Source organism: Furipterus horrens, unplaced genomic scaffold (assembly GCF_987537825.1).
Source record: "Furipterus horrens unplaced genomic scaffold, mFurHor1.1.pri manual_scaffold_5, whole genome shotgun sequence".
Lineage (NCBI taxonomy): Eukaryota > Metazoa > Chordata > Mammalia > Chiroptera > Furipteridae > Furipterus > Furipterus horrens.
In genome coordinates this window covers 48,063,616-48,086,442 of record NW_028327175.1, presented here as the reverse complement: position 1 = coordinate 48,086,442, position 22,827 = coordinate 48,063,616, and the positions used below count along the sequence as shown (strand labels likewise).

Genomic DNA, 22,827 nt, shown 5'->3' with positions numbered 1-22,827 from the left:
TAATCCCCCTTATTATGCTACGCCTCCACCCTCGTTCTCCCTCCAATTTATTCTGAACCACATGGAGCAGCAGACAGATCTTTCTAAAGCACACACTGCACAAGGATGTCTGTTTAACATTTCAAAGGCTTCCTCCCTCCCCCCAACCCAGCACTTAGGATGAAGTCATAGATGCTCCATGCGTGACTTCCTGATCTGTCTCTGCTTCTCTCCTGATCTATTTCTCATCACGGTCCCTCACTGAAGCCTCGTGGACACTCTGGCTGGTTAGCTCAGTGGATTGAGCGTCGGCCTGCGAGCTAAGTGTCGCTGGTTCGATCTTCCAGTCAGGGCACATCAGAGAAGGAAAACTCTGACTCCAAAAAACCTCCGCTGCCTTGCGGCATACCTCTTCAGGGGAAAGGCTAAGGGAGTAAACCCCGACAGAAAATCCGGAGCCGGAGTCCCTAAGGCGGTTTGACGTTGTAGTCAACACCGGCAACTCCTGCGGCGCACCTGAAGCCAAGCTGTATTGACTCCGTCTTTCCCTTGGACCCTTCAGCTGCGAAGAGAGGGGGGGTCTACTGCATGGGCAACAGCAGACCCTCCATATTACCCTGCCCAGGCTCTGTAGCTTCAGCGTCATCGCAAGATGTCGATTCAACACGGGAGGAGACAGATACCGTGTCACTCCCGAGTCGGACTGCACAGACATTCTCGGCGGTGCAGATAGACTCTTAAGAAGCTACACCATCGTCTCTCGAGACGGACGGCTGCCGACGACGGATTCTTCTTTGAGGAGCCTTTCACAAATGGGGCCTTCTCTCCGGACTGTTCTCCCCACTCCCTCCCCAAAACTGCAACCATCGGTGATTTTCTTCTCATTCTTCCAGCCTGAATAAACAGCTCCTCAGAGAAGCACATCTTCTGTTCATTGCTATATGTCAATTTCTTCCTTCATACACTCACACAATTCACAATGTATTCTCACTCCCAGTCTGTCTCTCCAACAGTAAGCACCATCGACCATGTCCACCTTGCTCACTACTCCATCTTGAGTGCCTGGCACATAGCAGGTATTAATACACATTGTATGGATGAATGAGTTCTACCTTATACCTATTTCTGTCATAGTACAATTATATCTTCTTTCCCTATAACTTCATTAAAATTTATTATATGTATGTTTATCTACCATTAGAGCAGTGGTTCTCAAACCTTAGTAGTACATAAGAAAAGAATCACCTGGGATGATTATTAAGAATGCATTTCCTGGGTCTGTGGTCAAGAGATTCTGCCTGACTCGGTAGCATGGGTTAGGGTCTAGGAGGCCATGTTTTTAAACACACCCATCAAGTGGTTCTGCAGGAGGTGTGAGCCTCACACTTAAGAAAAGGGTGTCAAACTTGAAGTACCTGATTAAGTATTGAACAAAGCAGAGAAGACAGGAAAAGAAATGGAGTCCTTTGGTTACTTGAAACTACTATCATTCATTTTTCACCCAACAGCTATTTTTCTACCAACTACCATGGCCAGACCCTGCGCCATTCACCAAGTATGTGGTAGAGAAGATGCAGAGGGTTTTTGTCTTCATGACAAGACAATCATTACAGTATACATGGTGTATCCAAGAGAGACACTGTCAGAAGTCACTGCAAACTTGGCATGGACACGTCACTCAGACCTGGAGTAGGGGTGGAGGTGCCACAGAAAGAATATTCATTATCAGAAGGTTTAACTCAAAGACCTAGGGCATCCTTCTAACCCTAAATTAAAAGGGGCAGGGTTGCATATAAGCTGGCAAAGAGGATGCTGAAGCATGAAAACTCCCTCCTGCTTCACTCAAAGGCATCAGTGCCCAAACTGAGAACGTTAGAGCTTGGGGATGGAGCTCGTGCTTGGGGGCACGTTGACTAGGAGGCAGGTCATATTTTATGGCTGTAGTCTAGGCAGATCCTGCAGTGAGAGCCCATGCTCACTGAACTCATGGTTTCCAGATGGTACATCAAGGGTGGGCCCGGGGTTACTGAGCGTTCCCTTGGGTTTCAACATCTTTGCTGCAGCCCCAAGAATTAGTGTTCCTGGGAAAAGACCATGTGATAGGCTTTAGTTCTGAAGAACACAAGAACAGGAAGTTAATTAAGTCTCCTGTTCCTTGATATTTGTCTCCTTTCATTTTTGTAAAAGAAATTAAATGGCCTTGAAATAAAACTTTATGATTGCATGGCAAATCACGAAACATTCCCATTCAGGGACATTAAGCACTTTTAGGAATTTAATAAAAGGAAAAAAGGAAACACCTCTTCTCTCCAGTGGTTTTAACCAAGGAGTAGTTTCCATTTGTCCAGTGTTTTCTCCCACATCACAACTGGCATCAACCCCCCTCTTGCTGCTATTTCTTCCTTTCTGCCCCACTGCTAGCATCTCTGCTTCTAGGCATCCCAGCCTTGCAGGGGCCTTATGGGGTAGGGGATGGCAAAACACTGCACTTCCCTCTCTCACCATGTTCAACTTAGGAATGGCTCACCTCCTAGGTTCCACAGGTATTTTATTTTGTAACAAAAGATTGGAAATATTTCCCATCTTCATCCCAAGGCAAGTTGCTATTTATTCAAATAGAAGGATCTCTAAGACCAGCAGGGAACTATACCTGTGCCAGTTGCCAGGAGGGTATCCACAACTGAACTGGAGAGAGACACCTACAGTCAAGGTGTTTGATGTCCCAGGAGGAGGAAAGAATTAGCCTACTCTCTGCTCTGGGGCTCACCATCCACTGAAAGCCTGTCTTTATTTCCCATTTTTCACCATCCATAGTGTCAAAACAAAATACCCACAATTCCCTTTGAGGGTGGGCTGGGCTACAACATAACTCTGTCATCAAATTTACATGGTTGTTAGTACTAATAAGCCTAGATATAGGCAATAACCATTGAAGAAGCAATGAAAAAAAGAAAAATCATGCTCTAAAATGTGGGCATATATTAATTTATTTTGTGATGTGAATATACAAATAATTTTTTCTGTGTTTTTCTGAAGTTTAAAATATATTTTTCAAAATTAAAAAACAACTTGAATTTTGGCTGGCTAAGTCACTGTTTCATTAAAGTCTTGTAAAAGGCTATAACGAGCTGAAAACTCTAGGAAGAGACATATGACTTCATAGAGTCAAACTTATTTTAACTAATGCAAACACTTATTCATAACATTATTCAAGGCAGAAACTTTTGCTCAGTTACCTCTTAGACTAGGCCATGAAAACAGACTTGTCATAAAAGATTTGTCAGTTCTTGTCTCCTGTTAGCCTAGATGATTATTCAAACATTTGCTCTGAATTCAATACACATATTTTTAAAATAAATTTTGTCTCAATAACAACTGAAGGGTACTGTGAATCATGCAATAAATGGGAACTCATTCCTTTTTCAGCTATATTTAATGTTGTCCTTACAACTGTAAGAGAAACAACTTTTAAGGACACTTGAAAATCTGCAAATAAAAATACTGATAGAAAGAACTTATTAAGAAAATAAAGAATCAAGTTTCAAAGAAGGTTTAGAAACCCTAATCTGAAGTAGACAAGAGATCACATATTCCAGGAGAAACATCACCCATTTAAAAATTGCCTTTTGAAGACACAGTCTAATGAAGGGTCAGTGTTTACTTTTTCCTCCTTCACTGTATAATGAAAAATTTCAAACATAAAAATGTAGACAGTATAGTGTAATGACTTCCTATGCGCCCATCATCCAACCTCAACAATTACGAACTCACGGCCAGTCTTGAATCATCTGTCCAAGCTCCTCCCAATTATTTGGAAGCAAATCCTAGATATAATATTTCATCTGTAAATATTTAGACATGTTCTCTAAAATATCAGAACTTTTAAATTGTTATAAGATTGGTGTTAATTTTAGTTTTGTGTTCTCCCCATATGCCTTCTCAAATTGGCTCTGAAATAATTCTTAAAACTAGTGGCATACAAAAAAGTTAATCTTATTTTGTTTTAAACACCAAGTGGAAAGGAATTCCTACCTGACTATTCACCATCACTATTCATTTTATCACACTGGCCCTAACTCTTTGGGGCTACAAGTTCAAGTCCCAGCTGGGTACTTGATTCCTTGATGAGAATAAGGAGAGTAATAAAACTGTGTGGTGGTAAAGAAAAGGAGGGCAGAGTGCCCACACATTGACATTTACTGGCACTAATAAAAATGACCTCCATGAAGGGGTGATGGAAGGAGCCCCACAAATCACAGGTCTCTCAGCCTCAGGCTAGAAATATAAATGCTTTTCTTTTAAAACTGCTACTGCCTCGGGAATGGTTATTAACAGGCTTCAAAGACCAAGGACACCATCCCCCACCTCAAAATTCTTGTAGAAACACTAAAAGAAGGGAAAGGAAATAAAATATTGAACTTTCACTTTTAGCTGGAAGCCAAAACCAATTAGATCTCAGTTACCTTATAACGTGTTTGTTCCACATCATAGATCTTTTTCTCCGATACCATTTTTGGGGCAAAGAACTTGGCTAACTTTGCAAGGTAAACTCCATTCCGGAGCCCTTCTTCCAGTTCAGTGGTTGGTGGCAATTCTTCAACTAAGCAGACTTCCATCCACCTAAAGAGATTAAAAAACCAACATTAAAGTGACTCCAGTTGGGTGACTTTCTAGAAGTTAAGAGATGTAGCATTTCACTATGTATGATGGAGATAGTAACTAAGGGAGCAGGATTAGAAACATCTTTATTTGTCACAGATGGAAAGAGAGGACTTTCTGGGTGGGACAAGGATTCAGAACACAAGATGAACAAGGGGTACAAGCCCAGAGGCCCTGAATTCACCACCATGTCAGAGCTTGTTGACTTCACCGAGTCTCTGCCAATTCTCTTTTGTATCAAAGAGGAAAAAGGCCAAACCATTTTGTATGGGTGGAATTAGTCCTGCTGACATTACAGAAAAAAATAATTCTAGTTTATGAGCCCTTAGAAGATTCTTATACGGGTTATGCCTTTAGGAGAACATAATTCAAGGTGCTGTAAAATCCTCAATTGCCTCAGTCCAGAAATGACTCTCAAGAAAGGTAGGAAGGCATGGAAAGGAACATCAACATTCAGAAAGCAGACATGGTCTTCTTTAACTAACACACATTCCTTTTTCTGATATCAGGAACTTATTACAACACACTTACTTTTTCGGGAAGTAGAGTATCTACTGGGTTCTGAAAAAATATTTCAGAACAAGATCAAATTAAATCTTAGGACACGATGCCAGTATTGCAGAGAAGAGAGCACCAAGGTCATTACTGGCTCAAGGACACACAGTGGAAGGGGAGCCAGGCCAGTTCCCATTTCACACTGGTGTGCCGAGAATCTGCCCGAATTATGAGGATAATGCCATTCCTATCCATGCTCCAGGAACTATTCCCTATTATCAGATCCAAGAGGCAGGTGTGCAGGCTCTCCGTGGGGGAGCCCCCCCACCTCCCTGCAACCTATCTACAAACAAACCATAAACTGTTACTGGGAGCACAATATCTATACAGCCAGCACCCCCAGAGGATCGTTAACACAACAGCGGCTGATCCTATCGACATTTGGCAGACACTGGAGCACTGTTCTGCAATATTAACAACTGATCCTGATCCAAGCAGCGAACACTATAAAATGTCTGAACTGCTTGTAGCTCTGGACAGCATCCTTTAAAAGCTCAAAGAGCCCCTAATAGGCAAAGAGTATTTACTGACCACTTATTAGGCACTGTAAAACATGGAATATATGAGAAAAATAGAAACATAAGCTCTGCCTTCAAAGAGCATTAAATATAATTGAGAAAGCAATGCAATTGCAAGAAAAGCCTGAGAACCATATACAAGAGGCTATTATGCCCAAAGCTCCGTGTTAGTGCGTAAGAAGAAAAAGTTGGGGAACAAGGGGGGAGGATTATCCCTGGAGCAATAGGGAAAACATTGAAAAAGTGGTGGGACACGGACTGGGTCTAGAAAAACGAGTACTTGGAAAGGCAGGAGGAACACTGGAGCCAGGGAGCAGGCCAGGCTGAAGGCATAAATGACACACGGCCGACTCATGGAGAAAACCCAGAGAAGACCTGGGCCTCCAGGGTTTAGGAGGAGAAATGAAACGCAGCTGAGTGGATCCAGGGCAGTCAGGCTCTGGAGGACTCAGCACAAGATGAGAAGTGTCACTATTTGCTGCCACAGGAAGCAGGGAACTCCTGAAGCTTTGAAACAGAGGAGTGACAGGCTGACAGTGGTAATTAGAGAAAATTAGTCTTGTATGATGGATGTCCCAGAGACAAAGTGCTCTGTCAGGCTTTCCCCACTGTGAAAAGCTGAGGGACAAGATTAGACAGGCAGAAATGGGAAGGGAGGAAACCAGGAAACATTTGAAGGGAACAGTAACAGGACTTGGTGACAGCTTAGAAAATGGGGTAGAAGGAATGAGAAATGTTACCAGCCAGGGATAGGGCCTGGTGTTAAGGGGCCAGGGGCTCCGCCCACTGTGAGACCCCAAACATATTCCCCAACCTGTCTGGGCCTCAGTTTTCTCCTCTGCTAAAGGGGAGAACCTGAGAATGATGGAATGATACCCCAGCTCTAACATTCTATCAGGACCGTGAGGCTGGAAAAACAGGGACAGGTAAAAGGAGATGAGGAACTTGGCTTTCACGTATCATACACAAGGTAAATAAGAAATGTCTGGTTCATAGGAGCCTTGTTTTAAATAAACTAAAGTAGGAGCACCATCGACTTGACAAATTTAAAAATAGTTAAGAAACCATAATGTTGCCTTTTTAATAAAAACCTGGCCAGGTTAAAAGCCACTACAGTAGACCGACTTTCTAATCTAATTAAACTATAAATTATAGCATTAATTATGCTATTTCACATTAAAAAACAATCTATTTTCAATTAATTATCTTAAAATTTTTAGGAAATTGTTTTTCACACAGCAATATATAATTGCTTTATAACAACCCTATAATTGGGGTACATGCGTGAGGGGTGGGGGAGAGGTAAATGGACAACGGTGGCAGGAGTTGGGGGAGAAAGGTTGTCAACTGGAAGCGAGGGTCTGGAAGCTAAAATACCAACAAGCGTGAAGTATGATATATTAGACTTGAGCTGGTTAAAAAAAGATAATCACATTTATTTTTGTCTATATCAGAATATATGTGCACTTGGCTTAAAACACTAATGATACCAAAAGCTTAGGCTAGCTACACCCTACTTAAAATATAGCCATTGCTAATGCTTAGGACAGTATAAACTGCTCAAAGGCAAAAGCCACCTCTTCTTCTCCTTATAATCCCTTGTGCCGCCAACATGTTTATATATAGTGGGTACCCAATAAATTGTTATTAAATGAAAGATTCTGCCTGCTTAACACATTGCATTCGGATGGCGAGAATTCTCGCCATTTGATCGCGTAATTTTAAACAATTAAATAAGGTTATTTAGACATTCAATAGTAATTTTTCATTTGCTTTTTTTTAAATTAATTAAGGATAGTAGTAGCTTAACTGTTAATTTTGTGAAGTCGTTTCATTAATATTAGCCATATAACCGTATTTAAATCTTAAGAACTTGCCAGAACAGAGGATTAAAAGGCATTTAAATATCCCAGTACACAACGTGTTAATAATAATGTTCCAAGCCTCACAGTTAAAATCTTTTAGGATAGGGCCAAAGACTTGCAAACGTAGCATTTGTGCAACTTCAGGCATCAATGGAGATATATTCTTTTCACTGCCTTGAAAGTCAGAACATGATGTTATTATCATCAACGATAACTAGTATTTATTGAGCACTATTCTGTGCTAGAACCTGGACTCAATATCTTATGAGAATTATCACTTAATCTTTAAGGTCACCCCATATGGAAGAGGTATTATTAGGATTGCCATCTGTAGATGATAATCTGAGGTTCAGAAAAGCCCAAGGCTACACACTTAGCAATTGAAAAACATAAAGAAATTGCCAGGGGCTTCTGTTCCTCCCATTTCAACTTTTAACTTTTCAAAACTCATGAAACAGAAGAAGGACTCCTCCAGGCCAGTCCCACAGCCCCATGTAAAACAAAAGTGATAACAAAACACTCAAGGCTATTTCCAGGGTAGTAAGAGTTTGAAGATGCACAGGCGGTCACTCTTCCAGTATAAGGTCAAAGGATAGTATAGACACCGTCAGAGTTGAGTAAATTCCCTGGGGTTGCATTTTTCTTTTAGAACTTCTTCGTTGTTCTTTGTCATCTATTCCATGAGAATAAGTGCCCTGGCCCTAGCCAGGTAGCTCAGTTGGTTAGAGCATTGTCCCAATACATCAAGGTTGTGGGTTCAATCCCCAGGCAGTGCACATACAAGAATCAACCAATTAATGCATAAGTAAATGAAACGACAAACTGATGTTTTTCTCCTCTCTCTCTCTCCTTCCCTCTCTCTTTTTAAAAAATTAATAATAAGCCCCGGCTGGTGTAGCTCAGTGGATTGAGTGCTGGCATGCAAATCAAACAGGTTGCAGGTTCGATTCCCAGTCAGGGCACATGCCTGGGTTGCAGGCCAGATCCCTAGTTGGGGACACACAAGAGGCAACCACACACTGAAGTTTCTCTCCCTCTCTTCCTCCCTCCCATCCCCCTTCTCTAAAAAAAAAAAAAAAAACCAAAAAACCCCCAAACAATAATAATAATGAGTAAGTGGCCTAGGCTGCCTCTGTGGGTGCTGTTGTAAGCAATAGTTAGATAAGGGAAGCTTAGAGCCTATTCTAATAAGGTCACCTTCTCAAGAACTCCTGCAAACCAAGACAGCGTTTCAAAGAGTCTTTACATGAAAAAGAATTCAACTTCTACTGCCACCCCCAACTTCACAGACTAGCATTATCTGGTCAAACCAATAAAAACTCTAAGTGTGATTTTTTTTTATGATCTGTTGGGGTCAAACTTCCTCCAACAATCACAATGTAGAGACAACTGGCCTGATATTCAGGAAGTCTGGCTCTGTGATCGCTGGATGTCCTGGAAACAGGCCACTTGTTTCAGTTTATGAATCTAAAATTATAATGGAATTCAATGACATTGTAATACAATTTTGTTTTATTAACCATTTTCCTGAGAAATAATCCACACACCATACACTCACCCATTTAAAGTGTGCAATGTAATAATTTTTTAGCATATTCACAGGGCTGTGAGACTGTCACCATTACCAATTTTAGAACATTTTCATCACTCCAAAAAGAAACCCTCTTCTCATTAGCAGTCATGTCCCATTTACCCCCAGATTCCCAGTCCATCAACTCTACTTTCTTTCTATGAATTGGCTATTCTGGATAGTTCATATAGATGGAATCATACAATATGTGGTCTTTTGTGACTAGCTTCTTTTACTTAACATAATGCTCTCAAGGTTTCTCTATGGTGTAGGATGTATTAGTACTGCATTCCTTTTTATGGCTGAATAACATTCCACTGTACAAATATATCCCATTTTCTTTATCTGTTCATCAGTTTATTGACATCTGGGTTTTTTTCACTTTGTGGCTAGTGTAAGTACCATTGCTTAAACATTAATATAGAAGTTTTTGCATGGACATATGTTCTCATTTCTCTTGGGTATATACCTAGAAGTAGAATGTTTAATCTTTTTAGAAACTTCCAGACTGTTTCCCAACACAGCTGCAATATTTTATATTCCCACCATTAGTGTATGAGGATTCTAATTTCCCCACCTCCTTGCCAATAATTATCTGTCTTTTTTAATATAGCCTTCCTAGTAGAGGCAAAGTGATATCTCATTAGGACTTTGATTTTTGGTTCCATTATGGCTAATAATACTGGGTATCTTTTTATGTGCTTATGGCCTTTTTGCATATCTTCTATAGAGTAATGTCTATTCAAGCCCATTGCTCATGTTTTAGTTGGGTTGTATTTTTATAATCAAGTTATGAGGTCTTTATATATTCAATATACAAGTCCCTTATCAGATATATGGTTTGAAAATATTTCTCCACTATGTGTGTTGGCTTATCACTTTCTTGATGTAGTCTTTTGAGGCACAAAAATGTTTTAATCTGACAAAGTCCCACTTATTTATTCTTTTGTTGTTAGTACTTTTAGTGTCATATTAAGAAACCATTGCATAACTGAAGGTCACAAATATTTACCTATGTTTTCTTCAAATAGCTTCAGAGTGTTAACTCTTATATTTAAGCCGCTGATCCTTTTTGAGTTATTTTTTGTATATGGTGAGAAGTAGGAGTCCAAATTCATCCTTTGGCATGTGGATAGCCAATTGTCCCAGCACCATTTGTTCAAAAGACTATACTCCATCCCACTGAATTGTCTTGGCACCCTTGCTGAAAATCAATGGACTACAAGTGTGAAAAGATATTTCTAGACTCTCAATTCTATTCCAATGATTTATATGTCTGTGATTTATGTATGATAGCCCAGAAAGTATGAATACATAAAATCAAGCTAGAAATACTTCATATGTCATCCAAAAATCTATCTTCAGATTTGACCTAAAAATCCACAGAGGGCTGTGTGTCCTCCTGCTGAGCTTGCATTTACTGCCTCTTCCCTGTTCCTTCTGTTGGTTATTCCTACTGAACCACAACACCAGTATGTGAAGGTCTCACCCCAAAGCAAAAGACAAAGCCATTTCTTACGAGCGTCTTAAGTGCTGTCATTGAACACCTTCCTTTCCAGGTAGAGGGGCTACTTTCCTATGAGTATTGCTTGTTTTCTCTTCTCTCTGCAGGAAAAAATTGGACCACTTACCAGACACAGAGAAGCAAAAGGGAAGTAAAAGAAATTTATTGTTATCATTTAAGCAGTCTCCCATTGACTTTTTCATTTTTATTTTTTGAATTCAGGTAGTTTCCTTAAGTAGCTCTGTTAAAAGTACAAGGTCTGATCCACAGGAGACTGGGAGAAGAAGGAGGAAGGGGGAGGATGCTGGGAGAAGGATGAAAGGGAGATAAAGGTGACATTTTTCCAATTTTAGCATTAGGCCAAAAAGAAAAATAATTAATGTCATTTTGTCTCCAAGAGATAAAAAAATCAAACTCATGAAAATCCTAAGACAAATGACCCATGCCATTATGCTACTTGGTGCCTTGCAGAGCATATGAAAGTTGTTTCACTGAGGCATTTGCTATCTGAGTTGTTATTCAGGAAATCACCAACTATAAATCTTGGTCCCTATCATACAGCACTGGAGAGAGTAAATGTCCTGAAAGTAGAACTGTTGGCCAAAACCCAGAAAGGGTGTTTTTTCTGCACAAAACCCTGTTTCAATGCTGTGCCCTGTTCCATGAAGTTTCAAGTGTTAGAGGTCACTTTCTCTCCCTAAGTGTTTTGTAAATCAGCACATGAAATGTTTTACAAAAGAATAAAAACAAAGACCAGATATTTTTTTATATGTAAAGTGTAACTGGCCACCTTTTGGACCAATAGAGAGTAAAACATAAGAAGGACTGAATGAAGTCCTCACAGTAAAACTTTCTCATTCCCTGGAGGCTGCTGCAGAACTGCCACCACAATACTATCAGCCTTATTAGCTCAGGGGAACAGGGGTACAGGGGAACACACCTTGCACAACTGAGGTGGGCATCTTAATGTTTTACCATGAGCATGTATTATTGTCAGTTATGAAATACAGTGTATTCTAAAGGTCCTGGTTCTTTTCAATGTATAAGAAGCAAGAGTTTGTTTGCTGATTGTACTTAACACTTGAGTCCAAATGGAGTCTTATGGTGGTAGAGGGATTTAATCTAGTTTGTGATGACGGATGGAAGTAGGAGAAGACAAAAAGAAAACACTGTAAACTTTCTTTTAAAACATGTTGGTTGAGACGCCTAACCAAAGGATTCCTTGTTAAGGAAAACATGAAGTACATATGCCTTTTCACGTACCTCTAACCATGTCAACAGCCTGGCTTTAAGCTTAGAAAGTAAAGAAGAACAAATGTCACTGATGGACACACAAAATAAGGGACACATACAAGAGCAAAACTAGGATCATCTTTGCTGCTCATAGTACATGCAAGAGCAGACAAAGAAATTGAAGAAAAAATTGTTAAGCAAAAAGGAATCAGAACTAGAAGATTTGGAGAATTCTCAACCTATCAATATTGCACAAAATAAGAAAGGGAGAGAACATAAAAGGTGCAGCTGGGCAATCACTGCATAAAGAATAGGACTCATCAATTTAATCACCCATCTCAGCAAAAGCCAGAAACAGAGATGGGGTTGTACCAGCAGAAACATAAACTAAAGGGGACAGAGACGGTAAAAATGAAGGTGTACCCTCAGATTTGGGGGATTCTATGGGATGGAACAACAGAACTATCTGGCTGTGTTATCTATCAAGATAAGGGGTAAAAATGACCCTGAAGGTGATTCAGAGCTTAATGGGCTGCGATTCCCCGACAGGCCCACATTCCGTCTCCTCCTAGGTTTCAGTGGGCCAGGCTGCAGCCCAGTGCACCTGGAAGGAAGGACCACCACCCTGGTAGGCTCAAAGGACAGAGCATCTAAGAAATTACTCTCTAGTCTTAAAATCAAATGGAATTTGCCCTATTAGGGTTTGGATTTGCTTAGATCCATGACCCCTTTCTTCTTTCCAATGTCTCCCTGTTAGAATGACAGTGTCTATCGTTGCCTGTCCCATAATTGTATTTTGATGCCTGATTTCACAGGCTGGCAGCTGAAGAGGAATTTTGGGCTCAGGATGAATAATACCTCAAGGCTCACCAGCACTCGATTTAGATGATATTTAGGTGAGATTTAGAGTTGATACTAGAATGGGTTAAGACTTTGGGGCTTCTATGATGTTAGATAAGAAGGACACAAATTTTGATGGTCCAAGTGCAGAGTGTTATGGGCAGAACTGTGCTCCCCCAAATTCATTTGTTGAAGATCTAACCCCAGTACCCCAGAATGTCACTGTATTTGGAGAAGGGTCTTTAAGAGGTGATTAAGTTAAAATGAGGCCATTTGGGTAGGTCCTAATCCAATGACTGGTGTACTGGAGATTAAGACAGACAGAGAGACACCAGGGCTGTGAACAGAGGGAAAACCGCTGAGGACACAGGGAGAAGCAGCCACCTGGCTAGTTAAGGAGAGGGGCCTCAGAAGAAATAATCCTACCAACACCCTTATCTTGGACTTCCAGCCTCCAGAATCATGAGAAAATAGATGTTATTGTTTAAGCCAGTCAGTCTAGGGCATTTTATTATGGTAGCCCAAGCAAGTAAAACACTAACTAAAACATCAATCCCCACCATCCTCTAAAACCCCTTACCCAATTTTATTCCTCTTCACTGCATTTATTGCTACCTGGCAGGTTATATCACATTTATCTGTTTGACTGTCTCACCCACTTAGAATGTAAATTCCGTACAAGCAAAAATTCTGTCTCCAGAGGCAGGCATACAGCACAGACTGTAGAACCAGACATCTGAGATGGAACCCGAGCTCTGCCACCTACCAGCTGTGTGCCTTTGGGAATTGACTTGCCTGTGCTGTTTCCTAATCTGTAAATTGGGAATGAAAGATAATAATGCTGCTTCAGAGGGGTGTTGTGAGTTAATGGGAGAAAAGCATGAGAACAGCGCCTGGCACATAACAAGCAGCTTCAGTGATAGCAACCATAGTCTTTATCGCTCCCTGCCATATCTGAGAACCACTCTTCGCCCGACTGCCAACATAATTCACTGTTCACATCTGTCCTTCCATATCGTTTGTTTAGCTGTCCCCCGCATGGCAGCAACTAAACCAGCACTTTACCGTGTGAAACATGCCTTCTCCTCTCCCCAGTCTGCAGTATTCCCTTAGCTAACCCAAGCCAAGCCATCCACAGTCCCGCCACCCCCGCCCTTCCAACACATACACTCTATTGCCTTATACAAGTTAAATGCTTAACTGGTACTTAGTAGGGGCTATACAAATATTTATCTATGTTTATGAGCCAGTTTTCCATGATTACAGGGCTCCCACAATACCAACAATGCCAAAGACAAGCCACGGCAGCTCACATTTGCTTAGCACGTGGCCCAGTGCTTAGCAGGTACCTGGCACTTGCATGAGCAAATATATTCCCACACTAACTTGATGAGGCAGATGGCTATCGTTCCCCTTTAATGGAAAAGGAAGGAGGCTCCGAGAGAGCTCAGTAAGTTGCTCAAAGTTATACACCAGTGAGCTGAGATTTCAGCCCAGGCTGTTCCCTGCGGAGCACACCTAGCCTCCACACTCCACTCCGCTCAGACAGATCCTTCAGGATGAAGGTGATGAACAGGGCTTACCCTCCATCCTAAGAACGTTCACTTCCTAAGCAGAAACTCACATCAAAGCCGCCTCTAATACTAGAATAAAACAGTTCTGATATTCATAGACTCTGCTTTCCCAAAGCAAGGTGCACCTGTGTGCTAACAAAAGCTGAAGGCGAACAGCCTCTGTGGGACTGGCTGACGAGGCTGCTCTCACTCTCAGGGGTGCCTATAAAATGCTGCTGAGCACTGGACTTGGGGTTCCCAAAAAAACTGGCTTCAAACTTGGGTCCGTGACTTCCTAGCGGTGACAACCGTGTCACACAACCATCAACTTGGGCCGCAATCTCCTCCTTTCAGAAAAATGGGTACAACACCAGTGACCTCACAGAGATGTGATGAGAATTAAAACAGATACCAGGTGTGGAGTCACCTGGTTAGAAAATCCCCTGCATATGACAGGTGTTCAAGAAACAGCTGTTCACAAAAAGGAATTAGGCAGGGGAGCATCAGTTTAAAGAGCCATGCTCCAGAGGATCCCTCAGACGGCACACAGTCTCCCAGAGCGTCTTCCCTGCCTTCACTAGGCTCCTAAGCAGCAAGGCCACACTGACGTGAGTGTGTAAGGTCCAAAGGCCTCTGGGTGGAGGCTAGAGAGCACAGGACACCGTGCAGACCAAATTGCCCCGGAGAACTGAACTCAAAAACTGGGCTCTGTCAGCCTGACTTTCCTGGAACTTGCCACAGGCGGGACAGGGCCTTCATGTTCAACAGCCATTCAACACGCTCTCTATTTTGCAAGATAACCACGAGTTGGGGTGCAGAGAAAAAGTAAAGAATGAACCGAAAGTTGTTGGCAGCAGCTTCCTGGCAAATCAACCCTCATCTGAGGCTTCTACATAAATTCTGGCCTAAATAACAACTGAAGGCTTGATGAAGCAGATTCTTCTTCCGGGGTTTGTCTGCACTGTGCACATGATCTAACCACAAAATAATCACTGTTTTCGCACTTTTAAGCATCTATGTGCCCCAACATAGGCAGGAAAATAAAAGCAGCAAACTTAATGAGACCATTGTCGGCGGCGGCGGCGGCAGCCGTCCGTCTCGAGAGACGATGGTGTAGCTTCTTAAGAGTCTATCTGCACCGCCGAGAATGGTTGTGCAGTCCGACTCGGGAGTGACACGGTATCTGTCTCCTCCCGTGTTGAATCGACATCTTGCGATGACGCTGAAGCTACAGAGCCTGGGCAGGGTAATATGGAGGGTCTGCTGTTGCCTATGCAGTAGACCCCCCCTCTCTTCGCAGCTGAAGGGTCCAAGGGAAAGACGGAGTCAATACAGCTTGGCTTCAGGTGCGCCGCAGGAGTTGCCGGTGTTGACTACAACGTCAAACCGCCTTAGGGACTCCGGCTCCGGATTTTCTGTCGGGGTTTACTCCCTTAGCCTTTCCCCTGAAGAGGTATGCCGCAAGGCAGCGGAGGTTTTTTGGAGTCAGAGTTTTCCTTCTCTGTGAGACCATTGTAAACGTATCTAATTTGCCACGACTCCTTCCTACTCGCAACTCTTTTTACAGCACTTTCCTGCTTCCCAACCAAACATTCAATATGGAATTTTTAAGGACCGGACATTCTAGAACACCAAGAGAATGCCATACCTAAAGCCAAGCCATATTTCAAAATATAAGAAACCTAATCGGCACAAGCTGCATCCAGTATGGGTTTTCTTCCTTCTTCACTTCCCCTTAAACTACAGGAATCTTGTGCTTAAAGGTAACCCTTTCCTGGAGATGAAGAATAAGGAAGAGATAGAAAGACTGATTTTTCTGGAGTCTAAAAGATCAAAAGAGAGTAGCTCTCAGTAGTGAAGTAATAGCACAAGGAGACACTATTGAAAAGTTTAACTGTGAGAAATGTCATTTCAGTACCATATCAAGAGCCCCTTCCTTTGGGGCCCTTGCCCAATCTTTATTGATTTCCCTCACCCCCACCGCCAGCTGTACCAAGAAAGTGACAAACGGGGACTCACTAGATGTCATCAATCATTGTCACTAAGGGGAGAATGAAAGGATTCCAACATATGTTCTTGCAAATGTCTCCCACTCTCCACTCCTCCTCCTCTTCACCAGCACACAATCTTTACAAGCAGCCAGCCACTTTCTAATAGCCCTCCAGTGGAAGAGGATGACAAGCAGATAGTAGATGCAGCCCAAGCACCATCCTTTTCCATATGTGTCTGTATTTGTAGTTCACAGTTCTCACACGCCCCGGGCCAGACCGAAGCAGGGCTGCCCACCAGTTCACCCCTGACAAGCCAGACCACAGCGAGCGAGCGGAAGGCTGGATGATGAAACCAGCACTGCGCTCGTGCCAGAAGGGACATGGAAGAGAAGGGATGCACAACACAGGTAGCAGATGGTAGCTCTGCAACTCTTTCTGACGACAGAGAACCTGGAGCTCCTTGTTTCTCAGCTGACCACCATGGCATTTGATGTCAATTCCTATGGCAACAGCTCTAAGTATAACACTCTAAAAATAAAAGAAGGATGTTTTAAATAAAATATGATACTTGGATTCATTTCTGGAAAAACATTGAGAGGCAACTTGCATCATAAGCCATACAATAATTTCTCTCCTTAACTGCATAATCCCCTAATGCACATCTCTTCTGGCTAAATAATGTAAGAGAAAAAAAAAAACAACAAAAACAAAAAAACCCTAGACACACGAGGGTGTTAAGTCACAGTGATATTACAAAGAAACAACTTACAAGTTATTTCACAGACGACATTGTGAAGCTTCAACCATTGAATTTTATGAAGACAACTTAGCAAAATGAAGTAACGTTGATGTAATAAAGTAAATAAAACAATGACACAAATATACATGACTTTTTGTTCTATGTCAGGTGTGCCTGCATATTTAAAAGTTAAGAAATTAATATATTAGGTTCGTGGTATTTTAGGGTTTCCTGAATTTGTCCTGAAGTGTTGTTTGTGATGAATAAAAGTTAAGATAAAAGAAAAATTGGTGTTGAGGCCTGTGCAGGTCCCAGTCTGGCTGTGGTTTGGGTTGCTATCCGCTTCATAGAGTGAAGTAGAGGGTTTGTTGTCTGGGAAGACAAAGTTGTGTTCTCCTCTGAGAAAACCTCCTACATAGTTGGCTTTGGCATCTTCCAGGAATAGGAGGGCAGATATTGAGGCCACATGAGTCTGGGTTTGTAGCTGAGGTAGAGAAGACAGTGGTTATCATGAGAAAGTCCAGAGTGGGGTATAGTTACTGTCAGAACACGTCACTGGGCTTCATGACAGTCATAGATGTAAATTCCTCAACAATACGGTAATAATAATAACACAATTTTCCAAAAGGTGCTATTTCTTCTTTCCTTTCTCTCCTTTTTTTAATGTGGCTTCAAAGCATTCTCAACAACAAAAAAAGACATGAATAGATGACAAAATATATAGGTGCAAATTCTTTTCCTTTTTCTTTTTGTAATATTTAAAACTTCTCTGTGTCTTTAAAATCTTAAGATACCTAAGATTAACCCTAGGGATTCTTTCCTCACACTATGGCCACAGCTCCCATCCTAGTTCAGAAAATCCACCCAGGCACATGATGTCTTGGAATGGGCTGCAAGGGCCCAAACAGTGACTGCTGTGGGCAAGGTGCCAAAGTCTTACAGGGGTGGTAGAGGGGGGTGAGTCCAGGGGGCCTGTGGACTTGACAAAAATGTTCAAGGTTTCTTTCAAAGTTCTGCTTTCACATGCTCTTTGGACCCCTAAATAGATGCTTCCCAACCCTATCAGGTTCAACACTCTCCTTTTCTACAGCAACTCTGTAACTCACCCTGTTACAGAAACAGGGGTGTCCAAAAACAAACCCCAGGGTTTGCGGCTGGGGGATGGGGATAAGGAAGCAGCTTTAAGACACCTTTGCATGCCTGGGGCTAGTTGCTAGTGTCTTTGTTATGCAAAATGGCTTTGATACTTCCAAGGCCCAAGAAGATGAGAGGAGTCCTGAACTGTGGGATGGTATGGAAGGAGCCTACAGAGTCTGAGTAGGATTCTGTGAATGGTCAGAACTGGTTGCAACACCCACTGTGTCAGAGGACACAGTCAGCGATATATAAGCAGCTGCGGACATTTTAGCGGAGTCTCATGCTCTCTCTGGCTCTCTCGCTCGGTCTCACTCTCTGTCTCTGTCTCTCTCTCTCTCATTCTCTCTGTCTCTGTCTCTCTCTCTCTCTCTCGGTCTCACGCTCTCTCTGGCTCTCTCGTCTTGCGCTCTCTCTCTCTCTCTCTTTCTCTCTCGCCCCCTCCATGCGGCTTGGTGAAAGGGCCTTCTCCATGTGGATTAAAGAAGCTGAGTTCTCCATGCGGTTTTGAGAGGGCTCTCCAGGCCACTATAAGAGGCTCTTGCCATGCAGTTTTGAGAAGGAGAGGAGATCCATGTGGTTTGCAGGAAGAAGGCAGTTTACAAGGAGGCTGAGAATCCACACAGTTCTGCATTGAGAGCTGGAGGGCACCATGGCGTAGAAAGGACCTCCCCAATCAGATTTGAGTGATTGGCAGCTACTGGTAAAGCTGAACTGTGCCTAGGAAGTGGGGAAACAGTGTTTCTGACTTTTCTAAGGCTGGCCTGGTTTGGTAGGGGGAGGCAGAACTATGTGTTTGTGGGTATTTTAAAGAACATTCAACTCAACAGCAGAAATCCGCAAATAATCTAAATCTATTTAACTGTTAAATAAACAGTTCTTTTTTTTTTCTTTTTCACTAAACTCTAGTACTGAGAGTTGTAATTCTGGTGGCGGGCAATCGGGTCCCTAACTAAACGGCCTGTGGGTTCTGTTTCAATCAGAGCAGCCCAGAGGTTCTGCTACAACCCCTTTACTCTCCTGAAATGAAGTTCATAGATAATTGTAAGCTACCTAAAAACATCTTAATTGTAATATTAAGGGGGAGAAATAAAAGGAAAGTATTGCCCTAAATTTTTTTATATTAAAAAAATAAAAATAAAAATTGGGGTAAAGGTCATTGTAATGCTTCAACTGTTTTCAAAATCTCACTTCTGCCACGCAAGGATAAGTAGCAACAAACTAGATGCACATTTACCAACAAAGATGGAACATTCAGAGCCTAGTGAAAAAATTAAGGAACAGAATACACATCTGAATGGTTGCCGATGAGAGTGAACTAGAGATAAAAGGAAGTAAGTTTTAGGGGATCTAGCTCAGAGCAGTAACCGCCCACCATGTGACCAATGAGACCACTAAACACCCTGGGGGTGTGATTGGCTCAACCTCTGCACCTGGGTTGTGGTTTTAAGATTTTGGAGTCAACTGCTACAATTTCAGACATCTAGACATTTCCTCTCTGTCACATGTCTCATGCTCCCAAACAGTAGTTGCTTTATACAAGAACCATTTCTGTTGAGCCCCAGGTTCTGATTTCCCTCTGTTTAAAACAAGATTAAAAGAATGCAGGAAATAATCAACAAGATTTAATCATGTTGCCAATTGTGTACACCATTGTGTTACACAACTGTAGAGTAATATGTATATGTGTGTGTTTGTACAGTTATATATGCAGTAACAGAAATATAACTATTCAGAAATTATACTTTGAAACCCACAAAAGAAACTTGCAAAAGTGGCTATGTCTGGGAAGGGGAACTGGGTAAAAAGAAGACAATTTCCACTGTGTACTTTTTTAAAAAAATGTTATACCATGTGCATATATGACCAAATAAAAATTTTAAAGCACTTAATTAAGCAACCATCCACTCTAGACACTTACTATTACAAAACAGGCTTACAAATTAAAATGTTCCAATTATACCAGAACCAATAGTAATCCAAGGAGCCTTCCTCTCAAAGGTACACCCTGGGTTCCCTTAGCTAGATTCTTCCCAGCTCAACTGGAAGCATCCCACCAGGGGGCAGTATCTGCAGCTGTGCTCGCTTGATTTTATTAATATATGTAGATTAATAATTAATCAGAGCCCTGCCAACCAGCATATCTGCCCAGCACCAAAGGCAACTGGGGACTTCTGCCTCTGCCAAATATCCCCATATTCGTGTCGTGACATTTCTTGGCTCTGAGAAGCACAGACGCCCCTGTGCCCCTGTGGTCTATCTGCAAGCAGGGGCCCCTGGTGCTTCGAAGTCCTTACACCTTAACGACGAAGGCAGGTTAAACCATTTTTTAAAACTAAGGTTCTTTTCTCAGAAGTTGGTCTCTTTAACTCTGTGCTAGTTCTTGGGTCCGAACAGCAGCTACCTGGGGTGGAGTGGCCACTGAAGCAAGAGGAGGCAGAAGGGGCACCTCCAGACCAGCTAGGAAGCAGGGTCTGCGGGAGCCGCCCCTGGAGCATGTGTGGGAACCAGGAACCCTAATTGCCATCCACGGTAACTTGTTGCTCAGAGAGCATTTCAGATGCGTAAGAATTTCCAGACAGATAATTAAGTACCATTTCACTTGTCTAACAATTTCATCATTGTTCTATACTGAAATAAACATAAGAAATAGAGAAAACTTTTTTCTCTGTGACAAACGCTTCCAGAGGGGGAAGTGAAAGTCCACACAAATAAAAAGCAATCTTGTCCCACCCACCTTGGGAAAAAGGCAATGACAAGTGGCGCTTTTGTGGGAGAAAAACAAGGAGAAACTAGAAAGTAAACTTCTATGTAGTATGAAAAGCAGAATTCAAATTCCAGAGTTGAATATTATGTCCAGTTAGGAAAGAGGAGAGAGAAAACGAGTGATGGACACAAAAAGAAACTGGCTGAAAAGCAGGAGATAAACCCTCCGCATAGACAAATGCTCCACAGTTTCCCCCTCTGACAGGAAGCAGAAATCATCCGGGCTCAGTGACTGACAGCGGGGTTTCCAGCTCAGCCACCTGGACGAACCACCAAGAGAGCGTCGGAGATGAAACCTGTTGGAGGGGCGGTGAAGCGGGGAGCGGAGGCGAGCTGCCTCAAGCACCCACATGCACCCTCGCGTCTTCTATGACCACCATCATGGTCATAGACAACTTTCTCCTTCTAGGAAGTCATGAGCGACCACACAGAGAGAGACAGGCTGCAAACCACAAGGAGACTCACACGGAGGTTTCAGGGAACAGGAGCTGGTTATAAGAGAACACTATTACACCCTGGCGTTCTTGGGTTTCAGGAAATGTGGCTTGACCGACAGTCCAGCCAGCTCTGTGCAGTAACAAATCATACTGCGAGGCTGTCCTGGGCCAGCTTGGGTTTCACCATGCCTCCATTTCACGGCTGCAAGGCAGCCTCACCTAACTAATACCTTCCAGTACTGGTTATCTGTAGCACACAGGATCTGCAGCCAGCCAATTACCATCTCTATCATTGAAATATCTACAGACATTGCCAGCTGTTTCCAGACCACATCCATACAGTTTAATAATTTTAGCACATACATAGAAATATTAAATGGATGGGCATACAGTCACATACATAAACATAAAGTGAGCATATGTGAACAGCAGATATATTGATATGACCCCTGGTGGACAAGAATAACAAGCAGGGACTTGGAATTAGGCAGCTACACACCGAAACGCCACTAAGCAGGCCAATGGCAGAGCTGGAAGAGTATGTGGGCCTTCTGCACCTAGAAAAACTCGATTTTAAATAGTTCCAGCTAAGAAGAAACTCAAATTTAGAGGGACTTTTAACCAGTAGAGACCAATCTGTTGGCAAGACCTGTCCCCAAGGGGCTTGAAGCATGCTAGGACAGATAACAGGAAGATTTCAGATTTTATCAGGAGAGAAAGTGTCTGTGGAAGTATTAAGTAGCTAGGCAGAGCAGAAGTATTAGTAACTTCTAGTCACCTAAATTATTAATATGAATTGGAATAAAGCCAGACTAACTTTAGCCTCAGAAAATTCACTCTAGCAGGGCTTGCCAACTGATGCCGGCAGGGGTGAAGCAGATCCGACAAAGGGCTAAGCTAGCTGGCTGCAATGGGCCTGGGTGCTGTCTGGCTCCAGCCCCACTGTTGCCTTCCTTGTGTGAACACAGACCACAGGGCCCTGCCTGCCCAGTTTCCTTAGAAATGAGATATCCAGGGATGTTTTGTTATTCTTTAACAAGCACTTCTGATTTTTAAATGCTCAGAACTAATTTAAAAACAGTTAAACACTCTGCATATTGAATGAAACACATCTTAAACTTTTATAACACTTCAAAGGGAAGTGAAAATATGTCCCGTGAATATGTTTTCAGATGGGTAAAGGCTGGCCATGAATTTACAGGGTTAACAGCTGCTCTTTCTCAAGCACAGTCTCAAAAAGTAGAGCATTACCAAAAACAAGCAAAAAACTGCAAGGCACTATATTTATATAATTATTAAATTTATGATAAAAAATACATCAGAAAAAGCTGCATAAAATATGGACATTAGGAAAAGGCAAATAAAAATTCTTAATACCTATTAGGATAGCTATTTTTAAAAAATACACAGAAAATAACAAGTGTTGGGGAAGATATGAATAAATTGAAACCCTCATGTATTACTGGGAGAAATGTAAAATGGTG

General features: G+C 42.1%; 1 protein-coding gene across 1 annotated transcript in view; it reads right to left on the bottom strand.

Annotated features, from left to right (window-relative positions):
* Nucleotides 1-22,827, bottom strand: part of IQGAP2 (IQ motif containing GTPase activating protein 2) — a 274,610-nt gene that overhangs the window by 128,632 nt on the left and 123,151 nt on the right. The window contains exon 3 of the mRNA XM_090276400.1: nt 4,443-4,599. Within this exon, the coding sequence (XP_090132526.1) occupies nt 4,443-4,599 (157 nt within the window). The remainder of the gene's footprint in view (nt 1-4,442; nt 4,600-22,827) is intronic.